Here is a 27,721-nt window from a genome sequence, read left to right on the forward strand (position 1 = left end):
TCTAGACTTTTAGAAAGTTCAAATCACGTTTAATAAAAGAGCTTAATAGATGACGGAAGATTCACCTCATTTTTTAAATTTGGTAACATTTCCATGAGTCAAGGGCATGCCCTGAGCACGCTTTGTGATTCGAGCCTCAAAGCAGTCTGCAGCAGCAGCAGCAGCAGCATCATCTGTCTGTTTTCACCGCCCCCACCCCCACACACACATACATACACACACACTCACACACACACACACACACACACACACACACAACCCCACTACTCGCTGTCCCCTCCTTAACCTTGCATGAAAATCACCTCAACGCCATCCTCATAGCAACGGCCAAAGCAAACAAGTGTCATGGTTTCAGAGAGAGCGACAGACGCTGGTAGAGGACACCCAATATCATGTAAATGTCCTGATATGTAGCACAAGGCTCCGGGGTTGACAGCTTTAACACTGAGCAGGACGCCGAGATTGTGACTCTATTAACTCGCTGCAAGTGCATCCCCAAACAGTCAATGGCATGTGTGTGTGTGTGCACACTCAAAAGTCTCTATGGTGTCACTTTCAGCTCTTCAGTCTTTAAAACCCAGAGTGACACCAACAAAGGACTGGTCGACAAAGTTCAGGGGTCAACATTGGGCTGGATGCCACCATTTTGGACAGAGAAGGGGGAGAGTGAAAAGAGATCACAGCATCCATGTGCAAAGCTAAAGTAACAACAGCCAGCAAACATATTGTCCCTGTGAGCAAGGGGCCGCTGTCCTTATGAGGACAATTACTAAAGTAGGTGAACACATGCATACATTATTTGTCAGCATCAAGGTGACACACTGAATTCATTAGCATGACTAACAATACAACAAGCAAAGGGATATGGGGCTCATTAATAAACAATTCTATCAGCGCCCCAACTGCAGAGCAGCAAGCACTCGTGTTATTTCTTCCAAACACATTTCTAGAGATAAGAGATGAGATTTTAAACTGGAAAAGGGAATTAAAATACATTTTCTACCAAACTCTTTTTGCCCCCACAAAGAAACTAGACAGAGAACCTAATCTTCAAACGCCTTTTTTTATCTAACAAACGGTCAAAATCCTAAGAGAGAATGAACTCCAATGACAAAGAAAACAGTAGAGCAGCAAAACTTCTCTCAAAAAGTGGGAACGTTTTTTCCTTGAAATATTATCTTTAAAATAAAATATTAACTATCAGCTGTGAAAGCGATTATTTTCCAGTCTACTGCTCTATATAGTTAGCATTTCAGCCCCACGACAATTCATTAAGCTACTACATGTATGCTACATTCAGTGTCTGTGTAGCTACGTCCAATGCCGGTGTAGGTACCAGATGTGCTCGGGTGTTCAGATCGACTCGGGGTCCTGCGCCTGCTAGTGATGTCATCGGGGCATAGTACTACACTTCCCACGATCATAGAGTGTTTCTGATTGGTTAAGCCTGCTGTTACCATGGCAATGTTTCCCGCCCCTCTGCGCCGTATGCGAACAGATAAGTCCTGTTAGCAGGCTAGCTAGTTAGTTAGTTAGCTAGCTAACACGAAATGTACTAGCCTAATAACCTTGTCATGCCCCAGTGAGTGTAGTTTATATGTTCCACAACACAAACTAAAAGATAGCACAACACTTGTATTAACGGTATAAAAACTATAACAACGACAAAAGTAACTCTTAAGAAGACACGATATAATTCGCAATGGATTGTGGGATGTGTAGTTCCTTGACTTCGGACGAACATCATGTACACAGTCTTGTCTTTTTTCCGTTTTTTTTTTTATGTCATTTTGGTGTCGAATTAAATGTCCTAACGTCAGTGGGGGGTCACTGTTGTGCTCAAAGACCCGACAAAACCGTGAAAAATATAAACTCTCCGATCACATTGTGTGACTTCACTAGCAGGCGCAGGACCCCGAGTCGATCTGAACACCCGAGCACATCTGGTACCTACACCGGCACTGCCCCAAATATCAGTGTAATCCCCGACCTGGCCTGGTCTCCTCCTCTTCACACCTCACCATGAAATAAAAGTCAAAGTCACCACTTAATGAGCTATGATAAATGCTGCTGCATAATGGTTGGTGAGCGCAGGGAGGAAGGAGGGAGGCTGGAGCGTGCACATACCTGGCGCACTCAAGATGCTCCATGTGTGTGTATGCTTGTGTAAAAAGGACTAAGGGGTTGGGGATTGCTAAAAGTGGACTGCAGGGAGGATTGCAGTCATCAACACCTAGGTTCTGAGTGGCCTTTGATGTTTGGCGGCGTCTTTGATGGTCCCGGCCATGGAGGAATGCTGCTCACCCCCCCTCCCTGCCCCAAAAGCCCCCAGAGTTGTGGAATGCAGCACAAGCTGCTGCTGCTCGACCTGCTGGAATGGGATTAGTGCACAGGCCCATATCACCCCCCCCCCCCCTCTCTTGTCCACTCCCACCCTGCCCTCTGGAGTGGACAATATGGCAGCACCCTCAGCTAGACCCTTGAAATTTTGGTGCATATGTGTTAGTAAAAGGAATACGTATATCCACTGTGATTGCATTCAGCTCTTCTTTAAGTCCATCCCTGAAGGCTCAGATTGTTGCTGATTTTAAATTACTGACATATAACAGCAGCATTTACGAATTGTACTCCTCCTTTAGAAGTTGTGAAGTATCTTACCATTAAACTTATGCATATACATTTTTATTGTTAAACAATTAAAGACTAAAAGTCGTGATTTTATTTCCAGTGAATGATCAGATGTAAATCCACTACCAGTTTACTCTACACTCTCCAGAAAATCTACTTTCCTTAAACACACGGTGACTTTGTCAAGTGTCTTATTAAGTCCAATCATTAGACAGAAACCCAAAGACAGCAGGTGTAAAACTACAAAATGCAAAATAATTATATATTGTGACTCTGGAACCATGGACTTTTTGGCAGATTTGCCAGAGAAAAATACAGTAATACAGTACGGCTGGTTGAAATCACTGCGACAATTTCAATATGATATATTTTTCCAGTATCACTTTATGTTGCGATATGGCATTTTTACACAAAAGGTTTACATTGCACTAGACACAAGCCTTACATGTGTATTACAGAACGACAAAAAGCGCCAAACTTGGGACGTCGGTGGCGTGGTGTTTTGTGCGCGGGCCTTATGTACGGAGGCTGTAGTCCTTTCAGGCGGGCAGCCCGGGTTTAAATCCGACCTGTGGCTCCTTTGGCACATGTAATTCCACACTCTCTCTCTTTTCCGACTCTATCCACTGTCCTATTTCTACAGTAGAAGCTACAACAACAACAACAAATCTAAGACTAGTTTCTGTTTGGATTTACAGCAGCCTATGTGGGATTGGTCGCCTGTTGAGACAAACATCTATGGTCAGCTGCTGGCCTTTAATCAAAAGCTGCAACACCTACCTCTAATGCTGCTCCATTCCCTCTCCCCTGTATAAAACTCTTTGGATGTTATTGTTAATACACACCAAAGCCTTGGTATATCAGAGTAAAGCGCTGCAGTGTGATATCAGAGAGACTGTGTGTGGACTGACTCACACTAATATATACATGGACTTTTTGTTTATGCATGTGATGGCTACAACTGGAGAGGTGTTGTTATCCCACTGCTCCCCGGAGACAACACAGACAGGGTTTTCTGTAAAAGGTCAGGTTTCTATCGTCCTCACACTCTGGGTATTTAGCCATGCGTGCCGCTGTCTGTAAAGGGTCTGGCTAGGCAAGGCCAGGTGGACCCAAACATTGGCTATTGCTGCACAGTATGTTTGGTAAAGATCCCAGCTCCCTCCCAGTGAGAGTGACAGAATATGCCTATGTTCACACACTAAAACAAATGCTTGCTCAGACAGTGGCTTTTGTACAGTTAGAACTAACTCCCTTCTCCCTTCCTTACCTCTGCTCTCATGCTGTCTACAGGATCTAGTGAGTGAGGGAGGGAGGGAGGGAAGGAGGCAAGGTGGAGGGGCGGCCAGCATTAGCGCTGGTTTCAGATTTCGGCCACCTCTGACTTGTTTTCTTTAGGAAACACTTACTGAGGCTCCAAGTGCACCAGAGGAAGTGCTCACCTACATCACTTCCAGGTCGGAAGACTGAGGTCGCACTGCACTCGGAGGAAGACGACTAAGAGCGGGGGGGCTCCATTAAAACCACACGTGGAAAGTGTTTTGTGTCACCAGCAATTCAATTCATGATTTAGTTTCAAATGCACTGACCTTAAAGAAAAACACTAAAGAATAAGTAGTTGAGGAGGGGTGAGAGATTGATTTTTTTCCTTGTGAAAACTGGCTCTCTAAGATGAGCCTCCAACACTTTCTCAAGTCTCTCAGTCTGTAACTGGCTCTCTTGGTTCTGTGAATGGCTGCACGATCACCTTTCCTGACAACCTGGAGGGGTGTACAGGGAGAAAGCTCGATCTAGGAGCCCAAAGCACTCAAAGGAGCCAAGAGGAAATAAGAACAGGATCAAAATAATAGAATAATGATGATGGAATAAGAGGTGATTTGATGGACAGAGAGTGGTCATGCAACCAATATATCAGCAATTTAGCTATATATTAGCATTTAAGCTATTACTGTTAACAACATAAAAGCCGATTGTTGTACGACAGACGGATCAGTATATTCAATGTTAACTCTGATAGGACAAGAAGAAGTTACATTTGAGAAAAGGCAGGTCTATGTTTAAGGTAATTTACAATCATAACAAAGGTTATATGAGACAAAGTACGTGTTTCTGTAAATCACTGCAAACCTGTTATTCACAGAGAGGTCTCGTTTTCTTTGTTGGTGAAGTTGATGTCCCTCATGGAGGATAACACATACTGTTATTGATATGGTGCAGCTTTTGTGTCTCATTGGCTTATCCTGGCAGGTCTTTGAAAGCAGCTATGCTAAAGGAATCAAGACGGACCCGTGAGCTAACTTGTCCCACCTCTGAACTTGTACGCGGCAAACACATATCTGCGTGTGTTTTCAAAGCCTCTCCCGGCATTTATTCGGACCAGTTATCAGGTTAGACACGTACCTTCATTCAGAGCATTTTTGATATCGTCAAAGAGAGGGAGGAGGTGGAGGAGAAGAAGAAGAAGAAGAAGAAAAAGAAGTGGGGGGAAAATCCTATCTGAGAGATTAACTCAAAGCACCCAACCAAGCCAGTACTGGGTTCACTGGCTCACTCAGTCCTATCTCACCCACTAGTCTCTTGTTCTAAAGCAAAGCATCCCTTTGATACTCGACTAGAAGGAATCTGGAGGCGTTACAGGTTTCTTTTGTGCTTTACCCTGCACAGAGAGTCTGTGTATGTGTGCCAAGGCTGGGATTTATTTTCTTTACTCCCCCTCCCACCCTCCTTTCTGTCTTTTTCTCCCTCTTCCCTTTGCCTTCATCTCCTGCTTCCCCCCACCAAACACTAAATCAGTGAATCATAAACCCTTTCTCTCCTTTTTTTTTTTTCAGTCACCATCAGAAACTGTGATCAAAAATCTCAAACTGTTACTGTGAAAGTTTCAATCGTGATGTACTTGTGAACAAAAGTGACCATATTTGGATTCTGACAATTGGTAGAGACCGCTTCAGAGTTTTTAAGGGTGGGTAAGTGGTGGGGTTTTTTTTTTTTGGTGAGAGAAGGAGCGGAGGGAGAGGGGTCGTTGGGAGAGTGTGGGTGAGGTTTGACTCCCCTTGGAGATTTTCTTAAACCCATTACATCAGCTGTTTTCTGCTTCATGGGCTCCAAGTCCAGGGCTTTTGTGACGGTAGAAAATGACCTAAATTGACATTCAGAATGGTTGTGGTTGGTTAATTGTGGCCAGACATTTTTGGCATGAATAAAAAAAAAAGATTCCTGAGACTTCTTCTAATTCTGCTTGCCACCAATGACTGTTAAATAATCATACCCCAAAACAAAGTTAGCTTTTTCAAAAAAACGCTCAACCGTGCAGCTCAACATTTCACGAACTTCTGCCCTTGCAAAACTCAAGATTTTAGCCTGACAATCGCTTTGTGGTGATCAACGCTGAGGCGAAGAAGCACATCTGTATGCTTTGGTCCTCTAACACTTCTAGAGCCTGTTTTTGTACATGCATGATTGTCAAAGTCGACACTGTTTTGGAAAATGTGGTAAACACCAGCTTTTATCAAAAGGGGAGGGCAGAATCAGGAGAGAAGTGTGAAATAAGAAATGATGCAGCACTCCTGCTAAGCTCTACCCACATATTCAAATCAAAAGGCTGCACAATGGCTGGCCTAAAAACATAAAAGGAAGAAGAAGAAATTCAAAAGAGGCCACTTGCTGGTGCTGGACAAACTGATCAGTAGCACATAGACTGTCAAAAGCTAGTGGGAATGTCAAAGGCACCACTGATCTCTCTCTTTCTCCCCTAATGTGATCAAACAGGGGTACCTTCCCCGGGGGTTGTCAAGAGAAAAGAGAGAGAGAAAGTGAATGGAGGCTTTGGTGCACCGTAGGAAGCCGGCCACCAGCAGCACTACCAAGCAGTGAGCACAAAACAACATGCTGTCTCTCAAGCTTTCTTCCAGTTCCACGGCGAGGGGGGGAAAGAAGAAGAGGAGTTGGCTGAGGAGGAAAGTTTGGCTGGACAAACAGTGAGGGGTAAGGGCTCAAAAGGACTGGGTTGCCCGGGTGAGGGGGACCCGCAGCTACAAATATGTCCACATCAAGCGTCCGGCTTTGGGCCAGGCCCGCAGAGGTGCGCTCCCAGTGTGCTCGGAGGTCAGTGGGATGGACAAAGGGGGCTGAAATAGCTCTACCCTGGCAGAGCAGCTGGGCTCGGAGTGAGTAGCTTAGGACTTGGGAGGAGCCGTTTGTGCATATGTGTGTGTGTGTGTTTGCGAGAGGAGGGGGGGGGGGGTTGAGAGAGAGAAAGCACTATATGAAGTGCACTTATAAGCCTGAATCATCAATGAATTTGCAGAATGGGATGCGTCTTTCACTCCACACATCTTCCCCATCACCTCCAATAAAAGTTCAATGCTGCACTTAACAGAAATTCACGGTCAACTTGTGATCATTTCAACACATAGAAGCTGAGAGACGAGGAATAAGATGACTTCAGTGAAGTGACTTGTGAATGCCACATCTTTTGGTATGTCAGGCAGCTCTAAAATTGCTTTAGCCAATGTCGCGATGGAGAGGAAGTCAGTCACACATTAAAAACTTTAGCCCACCTAATCCGGGCAGTTGGAAATAAAACATCACTGAACACTTTTTGTATTCACCTGGAATGTACCTGAGCCAAACCAGTTCTCGGCCGAACTGAAAAAACATTATGCCCACACACAAATCCACACACTCACTTGCTCGCTCACTGTCCCTCCACACACAGCAATAAAAAGGGGGGGGTGGGGCCGCTGTGGTGATCGGACAAACACTGTTCTTGGAACTCTGCCGAGCGGGGCTATTGTGCAGGCGCGGTAAAGAGACAGAGAGAAAAGGTTGGGGAGGGGTGGGGGTGGCGTCGAGGGTTGCTTCAATGGCTGGCTCCATCAGTGGAGATAAAAGGCAGAAAGGTGCTAGGCCAAGTTGAGGCCGGGGCGAGGTGGTGGAAATGATTTGAAGGAAAGGCTCGCAGTGGCAGGTGTTAGCAGGTGAGGTGAGGTCAGAGAAAGATGTTTGTATAGATGTGTTTTACTGATCTGAACTAATGAGACACCTTCTGCATCTGTGTTATTATTAAAGAGTAATGCTCAATAAGTAAGCCAATTAGCTAACTGTTCGAAAAGAATGTCACAAGTAGTTAAATGTAAACCTTTAGAGTTACATCCAACATACAGTCATTTATGTTTAATTCCTGTTGAATCCAGTTTAAAGCTAAGCATGAACAGAGTTGATAAGGGATTTGAAAGGATTTGGGTATTAGCAGAAAGAGTGTCCCCTATAAAAACAGTTAACAGCTAGTTATATGGATTATCCAGAATGACAGGAACAAGGTCACGCGGAGTTCTGTTATTTGGGTGAGCCGACCCTTTTTACTGCTCCTCAAGAAGAAGGAGAAGAAAAAAAAAAAGAAGCTTGAATGTGCGTATCCTTTTACAAGTCACCTCAGGGCCAAACTGGCCGAAGATCTAGGTGTGGATCCATGTCACCAAGCCATTCAATCCCCCTCATCTCCAACCCTGTCGATCCGCACAACCGCCTTAGGACATGTTCTGTGGATTTCATACATTCCACTGTGGGAGGGGATATGCTTAAGACTCTTCCACTTAGGTGGTTTTGATTTTCATGATTTCACAAAAATGCAAAAACACGTAAAATAACCAACCCAAACCACCATGAAAACAAGTTATTTAGGACATTGGGTGTGTAAACCACTCTTTAAATATTACCACAATATAAGTGGCAATTACAGGCAGGGAAATCGACATAAACAAGACTGTCAGGCCTTCATGACAACACCATTTGCAAAGCCTGCACCACCTTAAACATGTGTGCTTTAGCCCTGGGCAGCAGATCGTGCTAAATAAATAGTCCACAGGGGGTAAAGGGTACACAGAAAAGTAAACTTTGACTGATGTGGAATGATTACCATATAGCTCTCAATAAAAGGCTGATTTGTTCCCTGATCACCCCCACAGTGTTTATGACGTCACTATCAGTCTGGTCCCAGATGCAAGGCCAGCACCAGAATGGCCCCCAACATTTGTGTGAGCAGAAGACCCAGCACGGCGCATTGCACAAAACGTAGTATTGTTCCTCTCGGTCTTGCTGGTGGGATTGCCAGAGGTAGGAGCTGACTGGGCTGAAGAAAAAGGGGATGGAGAGTTGTGGGGTTGAAGGCATTTGGATGTGGAATAAGCAGACCCTTGGGATAACTGCCACTGAAGAGTTAAACATCAAACCCGTTTCATACACAAGCACTTCCTGCAGTCAGTGTTGCCAGGGCCGCTTTGACAAGGTAATGTCCAACTTTTTACAGATCAGGTCATTTCACAGTCCAGAGGGCTGTTCCACCACTCAGCGGTGGGAGTTTTTTTGTTTATCCTCCCATTACTCTCTTCTGCAAGTTGTGGCTTATAAATTATACAATCAAAGCCAACAAGTTCCTCCCACATCCATGCCTTTGTATGGGGATATTTGGAAGCGATTTATCAGCCCAAGAGTTCATGACTCTTGTGTTAGAAACCCCAAGGGATCCATGTTGTTTGATTTGTTTTTTTATTAGAATCAAGAAGCCACTTCACTGGCTGTAACCTCTGGGGCATTTGGCTTCGCATCTAAGAGGATTGTGGGTTCCAAACTATTTCTGCGAAAGGGACAGCGATAGCAAGCCCTTCCCCAAACACCAATGTTCGTGAAAATCAGACAGGATCTTAAAAGATGCCAACAGGATTTTTCTCTGGAACCCGAATGTTGGTTGCACAGGAATGTGAAGACACTGCCAATTGTTTGACCATAACTACGAGCCAGACAATGTGGTAGAATTCACTTTCTGTTTGAGAATTTCATCTTCAAAGAAATGGCTTTTTATAGAAAGTTAATTTATACAGCAACTTGATACAATTGTTATTTCTAAACCCAGTAGCAGGGAAGTTACTTTGAGCATCATTCTTTATGTTGTATTGACCAACAAGGCATTTGTTGTGCTGGACTCGTATAGAAATATAGACCATTTTGAAATGCATAAACAGCGTGATGAAACTATTAAAAAGACAGAGGAAGTCAGGGGGTCTTGGAAGGTCTCTCTATTGCTGCTTCAGCCAAAATTTAATATACGCCTCACCCTGACACCTTGAAGATGAAAACCTAAATCAGGGGATCCAAGGATGGTAAACACAAGAATACACGAGAGGATGGTGGATATTTGTAATAGCCTGGCAAGCCTGGCCTATTTTTTGCATATGAAATTCCTATGCAACTGAGGGGTCAAGACCTCATAGTCCTTAAGGAAAAAATGTGTGACACTGAAATGGGAGACCAGAGGGGCTGCTCGCATCCTGTGGCCTATCAGCCGGAGGGACAGCAATACAGATCAAAAAGGCTCTGTGGATCTTCAAGATGCGTGATTGGGATCAATTTGAAGGGGCATGTGAAGGGGCCGGGAGAGCACGCACTCTTCGTGCATCGCCTGTGGAACTTTTCCTTGGACCTTTTTACAGGTTCTACTCCATTAATAATTCAAAATAACAGGAAAAAGACCACTGCTATATTCTAAGCCATAAGAGTCTCCAGGGTGTGCTGCTAGCATGTTAAGGAGTGTGTAACACAGTCCAGTGAGCAGTGTGTTTACCTCACGTTTGACTTGGCCAGCTGTGCTGTGCTGTATTACAGCAGGATGAGGTATGATGAAACCTCTTTGGACAGCCATGGTGACTCCGTTCCTTGAAAACAGCCTCCTTTACTTAGTATCCCAACACTGCATCTCATCACCGGTTAACAATGGCTCTAAGATTTCTTGTTTCTGTTCATGATCCGTTCCATCAACGTCACATCTCCACTAAAAAAGTGCAACTTTCTGTTGGAGGGGAAAAACAAGCTCTCAGATAGTAGCTTAATAACCCATTTTACTTCAGTCTACAAAAAGGTGATCAAAGAACTTTTCTATCCAAAAATTGTGACTGGTATAGGTTTTCAAATGCCTGTTTAGATTTGTCCTGTTAAAAGAAAGTGTACATCTACAAAGGTCTTGACATGCATTGCCTTAAATTGATTAGGCAATAGGACTTCATTGTTGATACAGTCTGAAATGGGTCTAGCATCACAGTCAGCTCAATTGCAACATAAAAATGAAAGAAAACATACTACATAAAAGTATAGGCAAAATATTGTTGTATTTAAAAAGTTGCCAGCTATGTTTGAATTCAACTATATCCTCACTTCCATCATATCAGCCTTGAAAACCAGCAAACCAGTTGTCTGTCTTCCCATGATAACCATGTCAAAACATTGAAACACAGGTGGAGGATATGGTTGGCACTATGGGCCCTCGTGTAGAGATATACCTGGCATGCCACAATAACAAGCATGGTCATAGGCAGAGAACAGAGTAACTTTTGTAGGGAGAACCAGGGCAACCAGCATCCCCTGTCGGGACTCTGCCCCTATGAGAGAGCTGAAGTCTCCCGACCTCCAGCACCTAGACTGCCAGCCAGCCAGGGCCCAGCCCGGAGGAGCCTGTCATCACTACCACAGAGGCCTCTATTCATCCCCGCAAAGACAAAGCCAAAAGTGTACAGCAGTCATCCAAGGCATCCCAAGCATCCAGATATCCACCAGCGATATCATTTTAGGCTTTTGTGAGCCTGTGCTTTGGTTAAACCGACAATCGCTTCCCCCACATCCCTGCTCTGCACTCCCTCCAATCCAACTCACATCCACCGTATATCCTTGGATCACATTTGATTTAAATTTGCACTAACACCTGGCGGAGGACAAGGTTGTTACAGGATGGGAATGACGGGATGCTTTTTGTTTTGTTTTGTGCATCAGTAACGACAGTTTCCTCGAACAATCAGATTGATTTCACACCAGTGTTGCGCCTACTGTTGGACTTCTCAATTAGCATACCCAGGCTTAGCATGATAGGTAGGTTGGCATCCAGGATTCTGAAAACCAGGCAAGTTATGTTTAATGTGAACAACTGGTTTCTTTGAGAAGTCTTAAATTGCTTAAATTGGTCGGGCGTGTCAGGTGTGGAGACTGACATCACATCCACGAAGACAGAGAGACACGGTTTTTCTTTAAATCCCTCCCTGCGGACTGTGAGCGTCACACCCCTGCACAAATGCTGACGCCCATAAGGTGTCCCAAATGAGAAAATACAGAAAGAGAGCAGAATCACTGCACACGCTTCCCCTGGATTATTAATGATCAATAATAATTATAAGTACAATTTATTTTTGGGTATACATTATTTTTTTGGGGAAAGAAAGTGTTCAGTGACTCTTTGCACAGGATGGAAAATCAAATATAACTATATTAACCAGTTTTGTGTGCCCAGGAGGTCATTTTCTGTTGCCATGGTATAGAAACAGGTTTCGATATTGCTTTATTTTTTACTAGTCGCCAGCATTGCTAATTAGGTAAAGAAGGGATAACCATCCAACAAATCTCTTCATTACACAAACAAATCCAAAGAGAGAGAAAAATTATTGCCTGGGATGTTTCAATTAAAAACTGTTTGTCATTTCAAGAAAGCTAAAAAAAAAGGCAGGTGTTCGACATACAGTGGGTATCCCATTGTGCAGATTCCCATTTCATGTTTGCCATTTCAGGCCTGTCCGGTCTCTGGCCAATCTGGGCCCCTGAACTTGGTGGTGAAATCTCCACCTGCTGATAGCATCAGCTGCCCCCACCGCTGGCCCCCTTCCTCCTCCTCCTCCTCCCCCTCCTCCTCCTCCTCATCATCCACCCCTTCTCTTGGGCATGTGTGGTGGCCGACGATAAAAGAAATCGAGATAAGAGGAAACACAAGCTGTGATGAGGAACACATTGCCACCAGTAGAACAGCACAAACATCAGCCAAGTGGAAAAGGAACAAAAAGGCGAGAGAGAAAGAGACAGAGGGAAGGAGGTTAGGAATGAGGAGGGAAACGAGAAGGCAAGTGAGGAAGCGGTGAGAGAAGAGGATGAGAAGGAGGCAGAGAGAGAGAGAGAGAGAGAGAGAGGATCTGAGAATGATTAAAGGCTAAAAAACAGAGTGAAGAGGAGGTTCTGTCAACAAAACAAAAAAAAACTCAACTACAATCAATAGGAATGGACAAAAAGTTACACAACAAGCTCTTCTATATAGAGTATTTCTGGACCAAACATCTCCTTGTGAGATTTGAGACGCATGTGGTTTGTCTAAAAAACAAACAAGAAGGAAACTGCAATCAACTTAGCAAACAAATATCTATAAATACAACATGGTAGCATAAATACATAGTACTGTGTGTCCAAACTTACAATTGTACATAACATTGTTGTTGTATTTAGCGAGCACTATAGCAGTTTTGCTCTCCAGACTTTAAAAATTTAGCTAGTTTTAGAAATACCAACATTAAAAAAAAAGGGAAAACTACTTTCTGTGTAGAATCTTTTTTGAAAAAGGGGCAATACTTTTTGCCAACATTTAAAAAAAACCTACTTGTCACAAACTGCATAGACTTCAGGATGACACAAACCAAACCCCTGCAGTTTCTTGTTTTTTTTTTCACAGTTCAGTTCTCTGGAAAACAAGAGTGAATGTAAATAAATCTGAGCTGTCAACATGAGCTGAGAGCAGAGGGGACAGGTGCCACAATGACACCAGGGACCTCCGGGGGATGTATGCATCCCATAGCAGTGTCCCCTTTCAAGATGGACACCAAAGGGGGGGACAAACCAGTTGGTCCACCCTGGAGTGTGTGTGTGTGTGTGTGTGTGTGTGTGTGTGCAGCAGCAGGCCACTCTGCTACACCCGTGGCTGCGATCTTTAGCATGCATTGTTTAGGGAACTTTTGGCATATGATCTAATTCTTGTACCTGCCATGCAAGATATAATCATTTCAGTCACAGTGACGTCATTTCCCGTATTAATTATTTTCTAATTCCATGTTCGTGCAACCGACCAACACCCGAGAACATAGGTTGGCTTCTTTAGGGTCTATATTTTCTCTCTTTCTATATCAATATTTAGGGGGGAAATTATCTCTTTAGAAAATTGAAATTGAACTCTTGTACCTCGTATCAGCTTGGCGTGGCTTGACATGACTGGGATCACAAAGAACTAGTAAGTATGGTTCTAATGAATCTAATAGTCTGCATTTGACCAGTACGCCCTGCTCCTGGCAAGGCTTCCTCCTATTGGCTCGGAGTCAACACAAAGTGTCCTGTTAATCCAACAGTTGTCCAGCTACACTGAAAGTCACCTCTGAGTCCGGCTGTAGCACTCGTGTCAGGAATCCACAGGCCCTTTGCATACCGGATATCCTCTAGTTAAAGAGGGCCCTCTAAGCCAGCACCATGTGTTGGTTTCGACTGGGGAGGGCGACAAGAGCGTGTGTTTTTAGGACGGTGGCAGGGATGTACAGTGCTTAAAAAAAAGGCCTTTGTGGTGACATCAGCATCACATTGAGTGGACACAAACAAGAAACGAAGAGTGTGCAGTTAGGGTTCCATAGAAACCAATCCATTTTCCTGCAGATCCTCCTGGCCTTGTACTGCTCCAGTTCTCCTCCTGCTCTGAGCCTGTGGATCTGTGCGTCTGTGAATGGCTTTTGTGTTGCTGGCTGGGCAGAACAAAGTGAGTTCAGGTTACCGCACTCCTCCCGTTATTGGCCCACATTGTCTCTAATTATTCTAGCAAACATTGACACAGCATGTGTGGTCTCACATTAATACCCCCCCCCCCCCCCCCCACCCTTTTCCCCTCCCATGCTTAACAGAGTGAGAGGAGAGAGAGGAAGTAGAAAACTGATTTTAAAAATGTGAAAAGATGGGGAGGAAAGATGAGACAAAAAAGATACTGTCATCTGTTTTGTGCTTCCCTGTGACGCAATTATACACGACTCTGCTTAAAAATGTTTTGGAATAAAAAAAGATGTCTTCCTGTTTTCATGCCTGGTAAGCGAAAGCATCAAGGTTTGCAATGTACGTGCCATCAAGATGGACTGACAGGGGGGGGGGGGGGGGGGGGGGGGGCAGAGTGCAAACTGATGAAGTTTTCTAAGATGCTATAATGGAAAATAGCCACAACGTTAAAGCTCTATTCCACACTCTAATTTGAATTCTGAAGCTTTCCGCTGCCTGGGCGCCTCTCGCTGCAGCTTTTGCAAAACAATAATTATGACGAATGTATGCATCAATAGCTTACCAAATCCTCTGTCCATAAGCTGTGCTTGAGGCAATGCTGCAGAAAAGCTGACCCAAATACGCGATGTGTGGCAGCCAACAGGAAATGGTTTAAAGTTAGGCACAAGGATGGTTGGGTGTAAAATCAAATCATGAACATTTAGGAACAGGCAAGCTTAGTAACTGTAACACTGGCACCGGCACGTTCCAACATTTGGTAGCAGTGCTACAAAACCTGAGCGGGGGTGTGAAGCCATTTCGGTAAAATTCAGGTGAAAGCCTTTCTGTGAAAATCTGGTGCGCTTTTTCATGGAAGCCATTGGAAAAAAAAAAAACCTTATCTGTGTTAGGAAAAACCTTTTCAGTCTCCTAAGATAGGTTTTTATTAAAGATTGTGGATTCAGATTGTTTCCATTTTCTACCTCCCCTCTAAGAAATGATAAGACCCCCATGTTTTGTCAGATCAGATTTGAATTACTGGTGTAATGAAGCTGCCATGAAGAACAGCAGACCCCTTTATCTCCACAGAAAAGTCCACTTCTTGCATTATTGTGAACCAATGTGTCCAGTGGTTAATAAATCTAAAAAACACCACCGTCCATATCATCCATTATTCCTAATAAACGGATCATGCCATGGCTGCAAATGTTAGACACCTTAAATCAACTGCAATAAATGTTGGGCAGGAGAGGAAGCATGTAAGCACATGTTTGAAGCTTTTATGGAGGGATATTTGTTGTATTTATCAAGCATTTGTGATAAGCTGTCAAAGATTACCAACGTGAAAAGAATAGGTTTCATTCAGCGGCCATTAGCTTAGTTTACACATACTGGACAGGCTGGACGCACAGACTGGAAACAGAAACAGGAAGGCTTCTTTTCAAAGTTACATTTGCCCTTCTTGTACCTCAAAACTGAACGGACTTGCTATTGTTTGTTTAATCTTTACAAAATCTATCAAAAGTATTGAAATAGAAATGTTACTGACACATTTCACAGTCCTGTCATGTAGCTTCATATCCCACAGACATAGCTTTGTGCTGACAATCTTCTCTGACAATTTTCATTGAGAAAGCGATACATTCATTTCCCAAAACGTGTTAGCGTTATAACTTTATTTATAGCATTACTAAAACAACAATATACATATTGAAAGTTGTCCCTCGTCTGTTAAATGACAGAGAGAGACGCTGAAGCCACCATCCAAATCTTAAAACCACATCCCTGAGATTTGTTTACTTCCAAATGCCTGCGGGATGCATGTCATCCAGGGGGTGACAATTTGACTTTGTCACATGCCTGTGGCATGCAGACTGAATAGCGAAGGGCTGTATTGGCCCATCTTTTTCTGTCATTCCCATCTTCTCCCACTCAATTTCTCCTTCCTCCCAAAACAGCATTCTGAGAAATGAGATTCCAAGACATGTCCAAGGATAAGTTATCTTTAACCAGCCAAGTGTGTTTGGACAAGCTGTCCATACATTGCCAAGCAGAGAAAAGCCAAGATCTCCTCTGTGCCTTTTTTTTTTTTTAACATTTCGATTGCAGGTTTTACTTTGACATATGACAGAAGGATGAATCTGAATAAACTGGAGAAGGGGCGGGGCTGTGAAAGAGCAGCCACACAAAGGAAGATGTGCCCCATCTAACTAGACTTTAAAAGAAAAATAACATTTTACTCTTCTACATTTCCCCTCATATTGTTCACCTGCGACTTCGAAAAGAAATGTGTGCAGAAAAAATTCATCACGTTGACATTTTTTTCATGACAGCAACATACAGGGGCAATGAGAGGTGAACAGATGGATCACAGGAGGACAGAAATGGACACAGCTAGCCAGGAGTAATTGTTCTGACCTTTTCAGATACACTCTGGTTCACAGTGAGCCAGCGAGCTTTAGTATGTGCATGATGGTAAAACTATCAGCCTAACTTTCTAAATACTTTCAAGACTCTCAAAGTCATTTTTTTGTACTGACCAACATTGGATGGATGTACTCCTACAGGTAAGCGTGGTGTACAGGGTGCAAACTCACACCCTCAAATAAATCCTGGATACAAGCATTGTTCAAGTAGTTTTACCTGCTTTATGTAGCCTACGGTGTTTTGTGGAACGACACCTGTTCACAGGTTGGGGCTGCATTTGATCATCATCCCGATCATTACATTGCATTTCAGCAGCACACTAGAAGCACAATCATTCTTCAACCTGGCAGTGAAATAGAGGCAATGCTGTAGTTAACTCACCTGATTTACAACATCAGGAATTAAAAATTCTTACAGAATAAAAGACTGGAAACTGCAAGAATTGCAAGTGAAGTAAGCTGCACTGATTTTTTTCCCATATTAAGCTTTTTCTGGTTTTATATGCTCTTTAGTGTGTTTTCCAAGTGTCCTGTGCATGTTTAGGCACATCTATGTGCAAAAATTCAAAGTCCGCGGAAACGCAACTTCTCCTTCGTCCTCCTGTTAGCTGTAGCATTAGCCGCATGTAACGCTCGGTTCTAGCCCCCCTCGATAAAAATGTGTCAGTCCGACGTCATTGTCAGTGTGAGATCACTGATCTAAGCCCATTGGCTCGCAAGCCCAGCAGCTCATGTTGCACGCCCATTAACTTCTGTAGCACGCCCACGATATGCCGTAGCCTGCGGTAGCACAGTAGTGCTAAGGTGCTAATGTTTTTGCTCCCCTCGGACGGAGCCAGTGGCTGCATTCCCAGTATGGTAAAAGAGGCGGGACATTTCCGAGAACCGTGCTGAGCAACTGACCAATAACGGCAGAGCAGACCGGCTGACCAATCAGATCAGACTTGGCACACACGTGGGGACTCTGAACGTGGGCACTTCAGAGCCTTAGAGAGAGAGTCAGAAGCGAGTCGGTGCATGGAGCGGCAGTACATGAAAACAGACACTTTTTTTGAAGTTTAGCTATTGTGAACATACTTTAGTAGGTACATAGATTAAATATATGAACCCAAGAAAACTTGTTTCATAAAGACATCCTTCAGAGACATCAATCCTTCAGAGAGTCAGAAGGGTTTTAAGGTTTCACCAGAGTACTATGTGCTCTTATAAAAAAAATGACCTGATATACTAATTAAAATTCTTGGGGTGAGCTGCGAGCAGCAGGAGGTGGTGACGTTTATATCCTGCGACCGGCACACAACACAATAGACCCGACCAGTGTGATCACCATCTCTTGAGTTTTCTTCCACTCCTATTAATTATGTTGTGAATATGTCGAACTACAAACAGCATTGACACAAAGTTGTCATTTTACATCGGACTCCCCACTTTCTTTTTGATCTCATTTCTTGCCTCAATAGATCCCCCTCCCGTCCGCAGGGAAAGTCTCCCGCTGCTAGGTGCCATGTGTGAACAAGAAAATCGGGAAGATTTCAGGGAAAGTCTGCTTAAAATGTTCTTAAGACAGGAGGGTATAGAGCGTATGACTGCTTCGTGTTCAAGTTCCTTAAAGGTGCACTATGGAGTTTTGATAGTGAAATTTGAAAGTTGGAGAAGTGAAACAATTCTATGCTATATTTTCTGAATTAAATACACAAACTTTACTCTAAGAATGGGTCCCTCGAATACTGTTCGAAGCTCAAACGCTACCAGGAGAGTTACTGTTTCACTGTTGCGGGCCCCCCACCATAACTTCTCCCGTATCATTTTATCTTCAAACAGTGTTCCAGGGACAAACGTTTGTGTATAGAGTTATGAACAGATACCACATAATCTGTTCATTTCTCCAACTTTAAAATTTCTCTACTAAAACTACATAGTGCACATTTAATCTAAACAAGAATCTTGATGGAACAGAACATGCTAATTGAGATAGTTTTATGTCATTTGTTCATTATTTTCTTGCTAAACGACGAAAAGATTAAGTAGTAAAAAATAAAAAAAAACAATTGTTATTTCAGCTCTACATGAAAGCCTTGGTATGCATTGTAGCAATTTGGCTGGATGGTCTATTGAGAGTCCGAATTACTACTCTCTGCATACTCGAAACGAGAAGGTTTCTTCTTTTACAACCTGCAACAAAGGCTTTGAGCAGCAATCCCCAGAGTTCCGGGTCCGACCCAGGATGCAGGAGGTAAAAAGGCCGACCTCCGCATGAACTTCAAATAAATAAAAGTGCAGCTGTTTACTGCTAATTTAAACATCAAAGAGACATGCAATCCCACAACAAGGGCTAAGAGAACTTCAATCAGAGGCATGCAAATAACCTTTGGCAAACCAAATTCAACAACAGTGAATTATTGCAGCGTTGCTGTTGAATTCTCTCTCTCTCTCTCTCTCTCTCTCTCTCTCTCTCTCTCTCTCTCTCTCTCTCTCTCTCTCTCTCTCTCTCTCTCTCTCTCTCTCTCAACTGTCATGGGAGCTGTCAATGAGTTATCAGCTGGATGATCATTGGGCCACTTTGAAAGAATCCGGGGTAGGGCTCGGTTTAACGCACACTACAAGGGGAAATACAGCGACACACTCTTCGCCTCACGCAGTTGCACACACGCAAAGACCCTGTATAAACTTTACAAAGAACACTGTCAACTCTGTTCCACCTGTTGTGTACTTTAGAAACGCCCAGTGGATTAGCCTATCTGCTTAAATCAGATAAAAAAAAAAAAAACGATACAATTCCAAGTCCTCCATCAGAAGCGTAAATAAAAGTTCCCCCCCCCCCCCCACCAATATAAGTTAGCATAGCATCAGGAAGTGAGCTTTAAGATGCTCTAAAGTTTCTGGCTCCAGCTGAACCGTACTCAAAGTATTTTTTCTGACTGCGCTTGTGCAAGGAAACACCTCCACCTTTGTTTGTATGGGAGCGGATTTAGCTCCAAGGCCTGCAATTACATCATCATTCAGTTTTGCAGCGACACATATCAGGGCCGGCATTACTCAGAGAAGGCCTTTGAAGAGTTTGGCCCAACCCTCATGCTCTCTTTTCTTCCCTCCTACCCTCCTACCCTCCACCTCCCGCTCCCCCCCCCCCTTCAGCACTGCCTTTGATGTGAGCGCGTGGAGCTGCACCAAGCTCCGCGGCCTCCCAGGCCTCCCCGCCTCGCCTGATCCTATCTGCTCAGGCGGCACATTCATGTGGTTTACACCCGCAGCACGACTCCCGGCAGCTATTCACCCAACCCTGCAGGCCCCGCCCTGATCAGGGTCCAGGGGCTCGAGAGGGACGTAGCGAAGCCTGAGCTGCCGACAGGGGTCGAGGGGAAGGACAGGAGGAATTGTGGAGGCTTTACCAAAGCCCAGGGCTCTGCTACAGAGCTTTTATTGGTATGGTATGCTTGTAAAGGTACTATATTTGTAGAATCCCGAAAAGGAAAAGTTACACCTGAGCCTTGGGGACTTCTCTCTGGAGCGGAGTCGGAATGTGTTGGTGAAGGTGTGACTCTAACAACTAGAGAAACAAGAACCTAATCTTTGCTGTGGGTGCAGCTGCACAAAAGAGCTACCCTGCAAAAAAAAAAAAAAAAAGAGTTCAGCTACTGGCACATTATATAAAATCCTGTGCCCCCAATATCTTTAGTAAGTCCGAGAGACCGGGAACAAATTAAAAGAAAGCACATTTTTCATTTCAAAAATCTAGGGCGCAGCGAGAGAAAGCGGAGGAGGCGGGAAGATGTTGTGATGCATCTTCACTACGGAGCTGCGAGCACGCAGCAAGAAGAAAAATGAGACGCTAACCCGGCTTATCATCTGGAGAGGCATGTCCAATCCATCATAACTGTGGCCCCATTGTGTTAAAGCCTGGATCTGCCTCATTACTGGAACAACTACCTGCGTACACTCACAGGCAAGGAGCCTCCAGATTTCGATGTAGGTCAAGAAGGTAGGGGACATGATGGACATGATGGGATGGCAGATTCCACCTGAACCTGATTTGTCTCAGTCTGGCACCTCTGCCGCCGGCTGTGTTGGGATCCATTAAAAAGAAACATAATAACATCGGGGATTCTATCAGAGGTTCTGTCAGGTGAAGCCTCACATCATTAATATGATGCACAGAACTGTAGGTGAATATGTTCACATGAGCAGCAATGACTTCCTAAACAAAAAACAAAATGTCAGAAGGGCTGGCTCTTCTTGCTTAAAAAAAAAGCAACTGGATATTTTATCACGAGCGGGAGATAATTATGTAATGATGTACACAAAGGGAAAACCTTTGAACCCTTTTTCTTGAACTAAGTGTGAAAGGTGTTTGATAAGGCTTTTCCTTTCATGACAACAAATGCGAGCAGTGGGAGGACAGAGGGCACAAGGATCTGAGGGTAAAGGGAGGCAGGAGGAGGAGAACGGAGCAGATGGTGTGTAGTGCTCCGAGTGAAATGGACTCCCTGCACAGCTACCTTCCTAGTCTATTGGCTAAAAAAGTACAACAAAAGAGGAGGCTGGCGTTGTGGCCTTCCACGGTTAGTCAGCACATTCCTGGCTGACAACAAAGCATGCCTCTGCCTGGATGGGCCACTGTTAGTATTGTCATTTCATAACCCTCGACCCCTTAGCCTTTGTTTTGCAGACCCTCTGAGTCAGTGGATAAAAATATGGGCTGAGGGGACAGACTGGGCCTTTCAGTGCTGTTTCATCAAACAGCCTCGCCAGAAAGGGAACCCATTCTGGCCTTTCTTCATCTTTATCTTCAAACAATGAACTTGTGAATTAATAATTAAAAAAAAAAAAAAAAAAACGAAAAGAAGACAGGCATTGTGGAAAAACCTGTTTTTCATCATTATAATATGACATTATCTTAGGTCGCATTTCCCAGCACTCATCATAGAAGAATCACAGCCTCGGGGTAGGGCTGAATTTACATTTCCTCATCATTTGGAGTGTTAAGTAGAGGACAAACACAAGACGTTCATACAAATGAGCTCGGACACATAATCAATAGCAGATCAGGGAGAGCTTGGGTGACGCTGGGGAATAGGGCTGTCCTGGGAGAGGCATGCATGGATGCTGGAGTGAAGGCAGTAGCAAGCACTTACTGCCTGCTAATCTCTCTCTGAGTGGAACATCAAAGATCGGCTGAGCCACTCAGCCCAGTGGAAACTAATATAGCTACTGGGGCCGCCAGTACCGACATGCACTTGTTCCAGGTGGAGCAGTGCAGTTAGTGGGAATGAGACACTGGGAGGGAAAGAGCTACGTGCATTGGAGGGAAAAAGGGGTTGCCGATTTGGGAGATAATGTGGCCAATGAAAAAGAAGCCTGGATGAAAATGTATTGACTCAACAGCATGGTAGGTGCTTGACGATGACATACCCCGGAACGTTCCCTGCTGGCAAGCAGAGCACTCAGTTCATTGCTAAAAATAGCATTTCTATTTGTTTACATTTGAAGGATTTCACATATCTGTGAGCTTCTGAATAAGTTGATCATTACTCGACGTAAACCTCATTTAGTAAATGGAATGGTCATTTCAAGTACGGTAATATGGCAAGTAAATGTGCAGTAATGCTTCTTTTACAAAATATGTGCAATCCTGACTTGAAGTCATTTTTGTGCAATATACGATGCATGACATCTTTGGCTAAATCAAAAGAACAGACGGGAGGTGGGGGGGTGGGGGGGTGTGTTTGGGGAGGGGGGGGGGGGGGGGGGGCGTTGAGCAACAGAAAGAGAAAAACAGTTAAGTCTGTTCTTTTCCGAAAAAGGGGGGAAACGCAGCCTCAAATTACTTTGGCTGGCACATGAAAGTGAAACAGGGTGGCGGTTACGAGACGATAGCACTTAAAATACAGCTGAGACCGCCAAGCCAATAAATGGAAAAAAGTACGGAGCAGAACTTTAAACCTTTTAAACCAGCATTTGTGTACTGCTACTGTTGCTTTGGTGCTGGGAGTGGCCCAGTCCCTGGCACCTCCCGTCTCGGGCCGTCCCATTTTGGCCTCTTGGGGTTTCCAGCCTGTGGTGAGAAAGCGCGCTGGATGCCTTAAACCACTAAAGCTCTCATTATAGTCTAAATGCAGCGCGACACAACTGTTGCCAACTCCAAGGTAGGAGCTCCAGTATTTAAGCTCATCGTTGTCTTAACTCAAAACCACCACTTTCCCCCTGCACATCCAGTCAGTGAAAAACTGCCACTTTCAAAGAACCACATCATGAAGTCTCCCAGGCTACAGTTGCTGGCACTTCATGTGCACGGGGATGAAGTTCAAAGGTGAAGCAGCTCATGGGTGTTGGGAAGCTAAATCATCTTCTTCCTGATGCTGGATTCAGAGGATGTCCTCTTTCTCTGTGTCCCTTCTGAGAGGAAGTCGGCAAAAGCCACGTTATTCCCTCTGGGTTCTGGCCGACTACGCTGCGAGTCCCATCTGGTCCTCTGGGTGCCCCTGCCACGTCCCTGCCTGAGCTCCTCACTCACATGCTGACGGCACGGGCCCACTGGAAATCAGAGGCAGATGTGCGTTGATGCACTGCTCATCTCGCGACAGGAAAGATGATTTGGCATCAGGGAGACAATAGAGAATGATGAGCAGCAGATGATCTTTCCCCTTCACATTGAATTGGGAAAGCAATGTGTGTGCACTGTCAACAATGATGGGAATGTGAATAACATGACAGCTGACAATGCGAGTGTCCTGCGTGCAGAGGTGAGTCCAGACATATCATTACATCAAAGAAACAAAAAGCGTTCAGTCACAACTGGCTCCGTCTATCTCTGCCAATCCAGGTTTGACCTGGGTAACTCAGTCAGGGGACAATTAGGTTGGGCCTTCGTAGCCCTGCTTAACAGGCTTAACCCAAGTCGAACTGCTGCCCGTATTCGGAAAGATTTGGCAGGTCAATACCGACTTTAAAGCCATGTATAATGTGTAATATTTATACTAGTCCACTTCCTCCAAATCAGAATGTCCCGGGCCCAAAGCACAGCCAGTTTTCATTGAACAGGGCCATCGAGGAAGTACTGTAATCTAGGTGAATACAATTAACTACCCGGCAGGACAGAAAACCTATAATACTCCGGTTGCCAAGAGCTGCTCTTAAAGTTGTCTTAGAGGAATGCCTGTTGATGCACACACACACACATACACAGTCATGTCATGATAGAATGATTTAAAGATTGATTACTTTCCTATTACAGAGCTGAACTGGAGTAACATGGAGCTGGCTTTGGGGAAGCCTGAGGCTGCCCCCCCCCCTTCCAAAAAAAAAAAGAACAGAGCAAGGAAAAAAATTAAGTTAATGTATTATTTTTGGCCCCGGCAGTATTTGCCACATTTTCGCACTCTTTGGTCAGAGCTGAGAGGGCGATAGCTTCAGGGAATTAGTGAGATGGGTTAGGAGTGTATGAGTGCTGATTTTGGTCGGGTCTTTGCTCAGGAACGTTGCCAAGCCCCCTCTCTCCCCTGCATTTGAACCCATACCTGCTGAGGTCTGACCACTACTGAACACACACAAGGTAACACAAACCCCTCAGGGCTCTGTTCAAACAGCAGAGGAAAGGACTAGAAGGCCTAGTAAACCTCAGGCACACCAAATCAAGCGCCCCATTCACTGAGCACAGGATGGCTCAAACCTTGAGAGCAGAAAGTAGTCAAGTGCAATGGTTGCCGAGGTCACTGCAGACAAGTGAACGCACAATCTAAATATTTGTCTTCAGCCAGATTTCAGTGTAAATCTATATCTGCTACAATACCACAGCAATGTCCCAACACGTTACTGCCATGTTATTTCACAAGTATAGAATTTTCAAGTGGGGAATTTGATACCGGTTTAAAATTATAGTCCTCAAGTTGTACGGTTGTCATTCATTGTCAGCTTCGAGTTTCATAAATTCTGGGTAGAAAATATGTTGCAAGAAATTCAAGACAGTGCGTCCTGCTGGACAAAATGTCCCTCATTATAGCCTGACAAAATACGAGCTGCCCCTAAGTGGTCAGAAGCTATGTTAGCAAAGAAAGCAAACCCAAATAGATGTGGTTTTCAATGTAAAGCTGAGGTCTATATTTCTGTGTGGTTACCGAGTGGCGCCAAACGGCCATCAGTGTGTATAAACAGGGGCCATTTTTTATGCTGAGTATCCCCTCCTTTGATTCCCACGTATCATCTTTCTTTCAAAGTCAGATTAAGCATTTCTGGTGGAAAACAGTACGGCGTACTTGCAATGACAAGATGCTGCTGTGTTGTTGATGGAGACATTATTGCAGAGTTGTGAGGGTTTGATTGGGATTCTAAATCATGTATAAACTCGCTATGCACACATATTAACATGAAGAAACGTTTGCAAATGAAGCGCTGTCTACTTGAACCTGGCAATCATATTTGGGCGCAGCATGAAATTCTCTGTTACGGTTGATAACGTGGCGAACTTGATTAACAACCAAATGAGTTTTTGCAACATTTACACCCCCTCTGCCCCTCAACTCTCTCTCTCTCTCTCTCTCTCTCTTCAAAGGCGGTTTTGAAACCTGGCTTGCCACCAAAGACCAATGATCTCATAGAACGCAATAGTTTCTTCAGTCTGAGGTCACACTTCAGCAGCTACTGACTTTTATACAAGACATAAACAACAAAAACTCAACCAGCGTCTCACGGCCAATTGTTCACACAGTGGCCCCCCCTCATTTTCACCACCTCATAACCCAATCAACAGCGTAAACATCAGAAAAATCCTTCCAATCCTATCAAAACGGCTCCAACAATCAGTCATCAACTCGGTCAAAATTAACTTTCCGTGCCAGTCACATTTTACAGATACCTCCATGTTAACAGTGTAGCCTTCAAAAGGGGTTGGATACCCATCAAATACACACAGCACAACACTCAGGGGTCCTCTAACCCATTACAGAGAGCTGTGTGTCTGTCCATTTCAAACAATAACAGAGGAAGTGTTAGAGGTGGGTAAATACAACATGAAACACTGTATGTTTGTAACGTGACTATAACCCCAACTCTGTGCTTCCTTACAGAAGAGCAGGCAAGTCAATTCTTGGCTTTGGAGGAAAAGCTTCATATTTCAGTGACTACTAGGCTACTCCATCAAAGCTTGATGACTGATCCAAGAATAAGCAGCTCCAGCCGACTCTATTTAGGCCTATCACTCATGAGGCCATGAGATAAAAAGATGAAGGCTTCTTTCCTTTAGAGGGGGAAAAAAAAAAAGCATTTTAAAGCCGTATAAGAGTTATAAGTGAGGCTTGAACCAAGTCCTGCAACTTCAAAGCAGCGGTGATGAAGGCTACTTGTAGAGAGGCTACAGGCGGCGGGACGTACGTGTTTACACGTCGGTACGGTCAATAAAAACATTGTGCTAAGCTAAACTAACATTTCGGGTTTAACCGTACGCATGTGGCTCAAGCTCATCCACTTTAACAGATACAGAGTCACCACTAAGCTCGTAAAGCAGCCTGGTAGCCGAGTGGCTCCAGGAACACGCGTAAAAGTCTGGCTCGCTCGAAAGTTTACAAACTCTACGGAGGCGGTGCAGGATTTCTAACTTTTAAGGAAAGCGGTTCCCGGTGAGCGCGTGTTTCTGCAGAAGCGTAATTAAGTGTAACGTGCGCTCAGGAGAGCTCGAGACATCAACAAAATAACCTGCAAGAGCATGTTTTTCCCTGTGAATGAATTCCACAAGATAGGAGCCATCTTGTGACCGCATATGCTTGCAAGCTTAGTACCATCCTTACACCGCCTGCATACATACACATACACACCATCTACAACTCTTGTCAACCCCCCCCCTCCCTCCAGCCCCTGTGGAAAAAAAAAAAAAAAGTTTGAAGAGGGCCAGACTGTTGAAATTGCATCCAGTGTCCCGGTTCTGTTTCTCAGCACAGCGGCTTGTCATTCCCGCAAGAAAAAAAAAACACACTTTATACGTACTTGAACGATCTCCCCCTCCGCGCTGATAGTGGCTCCTGCTTTGGAGAACCGTCCCTGCAAGCCAGTCGTGTAAGTAGTATAATCTCCATTGGGACTGGACTCGAACAGAACCACTTCCACAAAGGCAGTATCCTTGGCGAAAACCGAACCAAGAGAAGCGGCAACCGCGAGGATCACCAGGACCACCGAGTCGGGTACACGATCTGAGCCTCTCCTTGGTAAAATCATCATCTTGCCGGCTGGATCTGCGCCGATCGGGACATAATTTCACACGGATTAATTAATCGGGTGAAGGTAATTGTAATCAGGTCTCTGCGTGTTACGTGCGATGCGTCAAAAGAGTCAGAATTGTGCACCAAAAGCTGCGCCCGGGCTGAAGCGTGTTTATTTCACCACTGCAAGCCTTGTCAATTACATTGCCTGCAAACGCTCCCTCTCTCTCTCTCTCTCTCCTTCTCCCTCCCTCTCTCTCTCCCTTTCTTTCTCACCCCTCCTCCTCCCCCCTCTACAAAGCGGATCTCCTTTGATCTCCAAACACGTGATTTTTTTTTTTTTTTTTAAGTTTTTTTCTCTCTCTCTCTCTCTCTCTCTCTCTCTCTCTCTCTCTCTCTCTCTCTCCCTCTCCCAAAAGGGTTTCTATCCCCACCCACCAATCTTTCTGACCCTCTCCTTTGCACTCCCTACTCTGGAGTGCCAGCACTCAGTTAAGGAGGCACGGCGGATTTCGCCGCGCTGCTGAACAAATGGAAAATGGGAAGTTAATTGTTTGTAAAAATCTTTTATTTAAGCGCCAAAGTTCCAGCTAATTTAGGTTTGTTTGGTGATTAATAAAACGAGGCTACATTTTAGCTTCTTGAAATCCTGGAGTGCGTATGGGGCGTGTTTTCCCGAGTTTGACGCGTTTTTAGTTGCCGTTCCACCTTAAAATAAACACTTGAGACGCTTCATGACTTAACCGGGCTAATTTTTCAATTTGATTCAGATTTTCTCACGTACAGGTTACATGAGAGATATTGGGAAAAAACCCATCTTAATTTGGCTACAAAGTTTTAATATATTTTTGTAACTTCAACAAAAGTTTCCAAAAGGGAAAATGTATCTTCTGATGCCCCTGT

At 44.3% G+C, this 27,721-nt stretch overlaps 1 protein-coding gene across 2 annotated transcripts in view; it reads right to left on the reverse strand.

Annotated features, from left to right (window-relative positions):
• The window catches only part of znrf3 (zinc and ring finger 3), a 70,229-nt gene extending 43,161 nt beyond the window's left edge, over positions 1 to 27,068 (reverse strand). The window contains exon 1 of one of the 2 annotated variants that reach the window (XM_061038370.1): positions 26,607 to 27,068. In XM_061038370.1, coding sequence (XP_060894353.1) covers positions 26,607 to 26,837 — 231 coding nt within the window. In that variant the 5' untranslated portion in view covers positions 26,838 to 27,068. The remainder of the gene's footprint in view (positions 1 to 26,606) is intronic. The other variant, XM_061038369.1, reaches the window with a different exon arrangement.
• Between the last annotated feature and the right edge of the window lie 653 nt (positions 27,069 to 27,721).

Source organism: Labrus mixtus, chromosome 5 (assembly GCF_963584025.1).
Source record: "Labrus mixtus chromosome 5, fLabMix1.1, whole genome shotgun sequence".
Classification (NCBI taxonomy): Eukaryota; Metazoa; Chordata; class Actinopteri; order Labriformes; family Labridae; genus Labrus; species Labrus mixtus.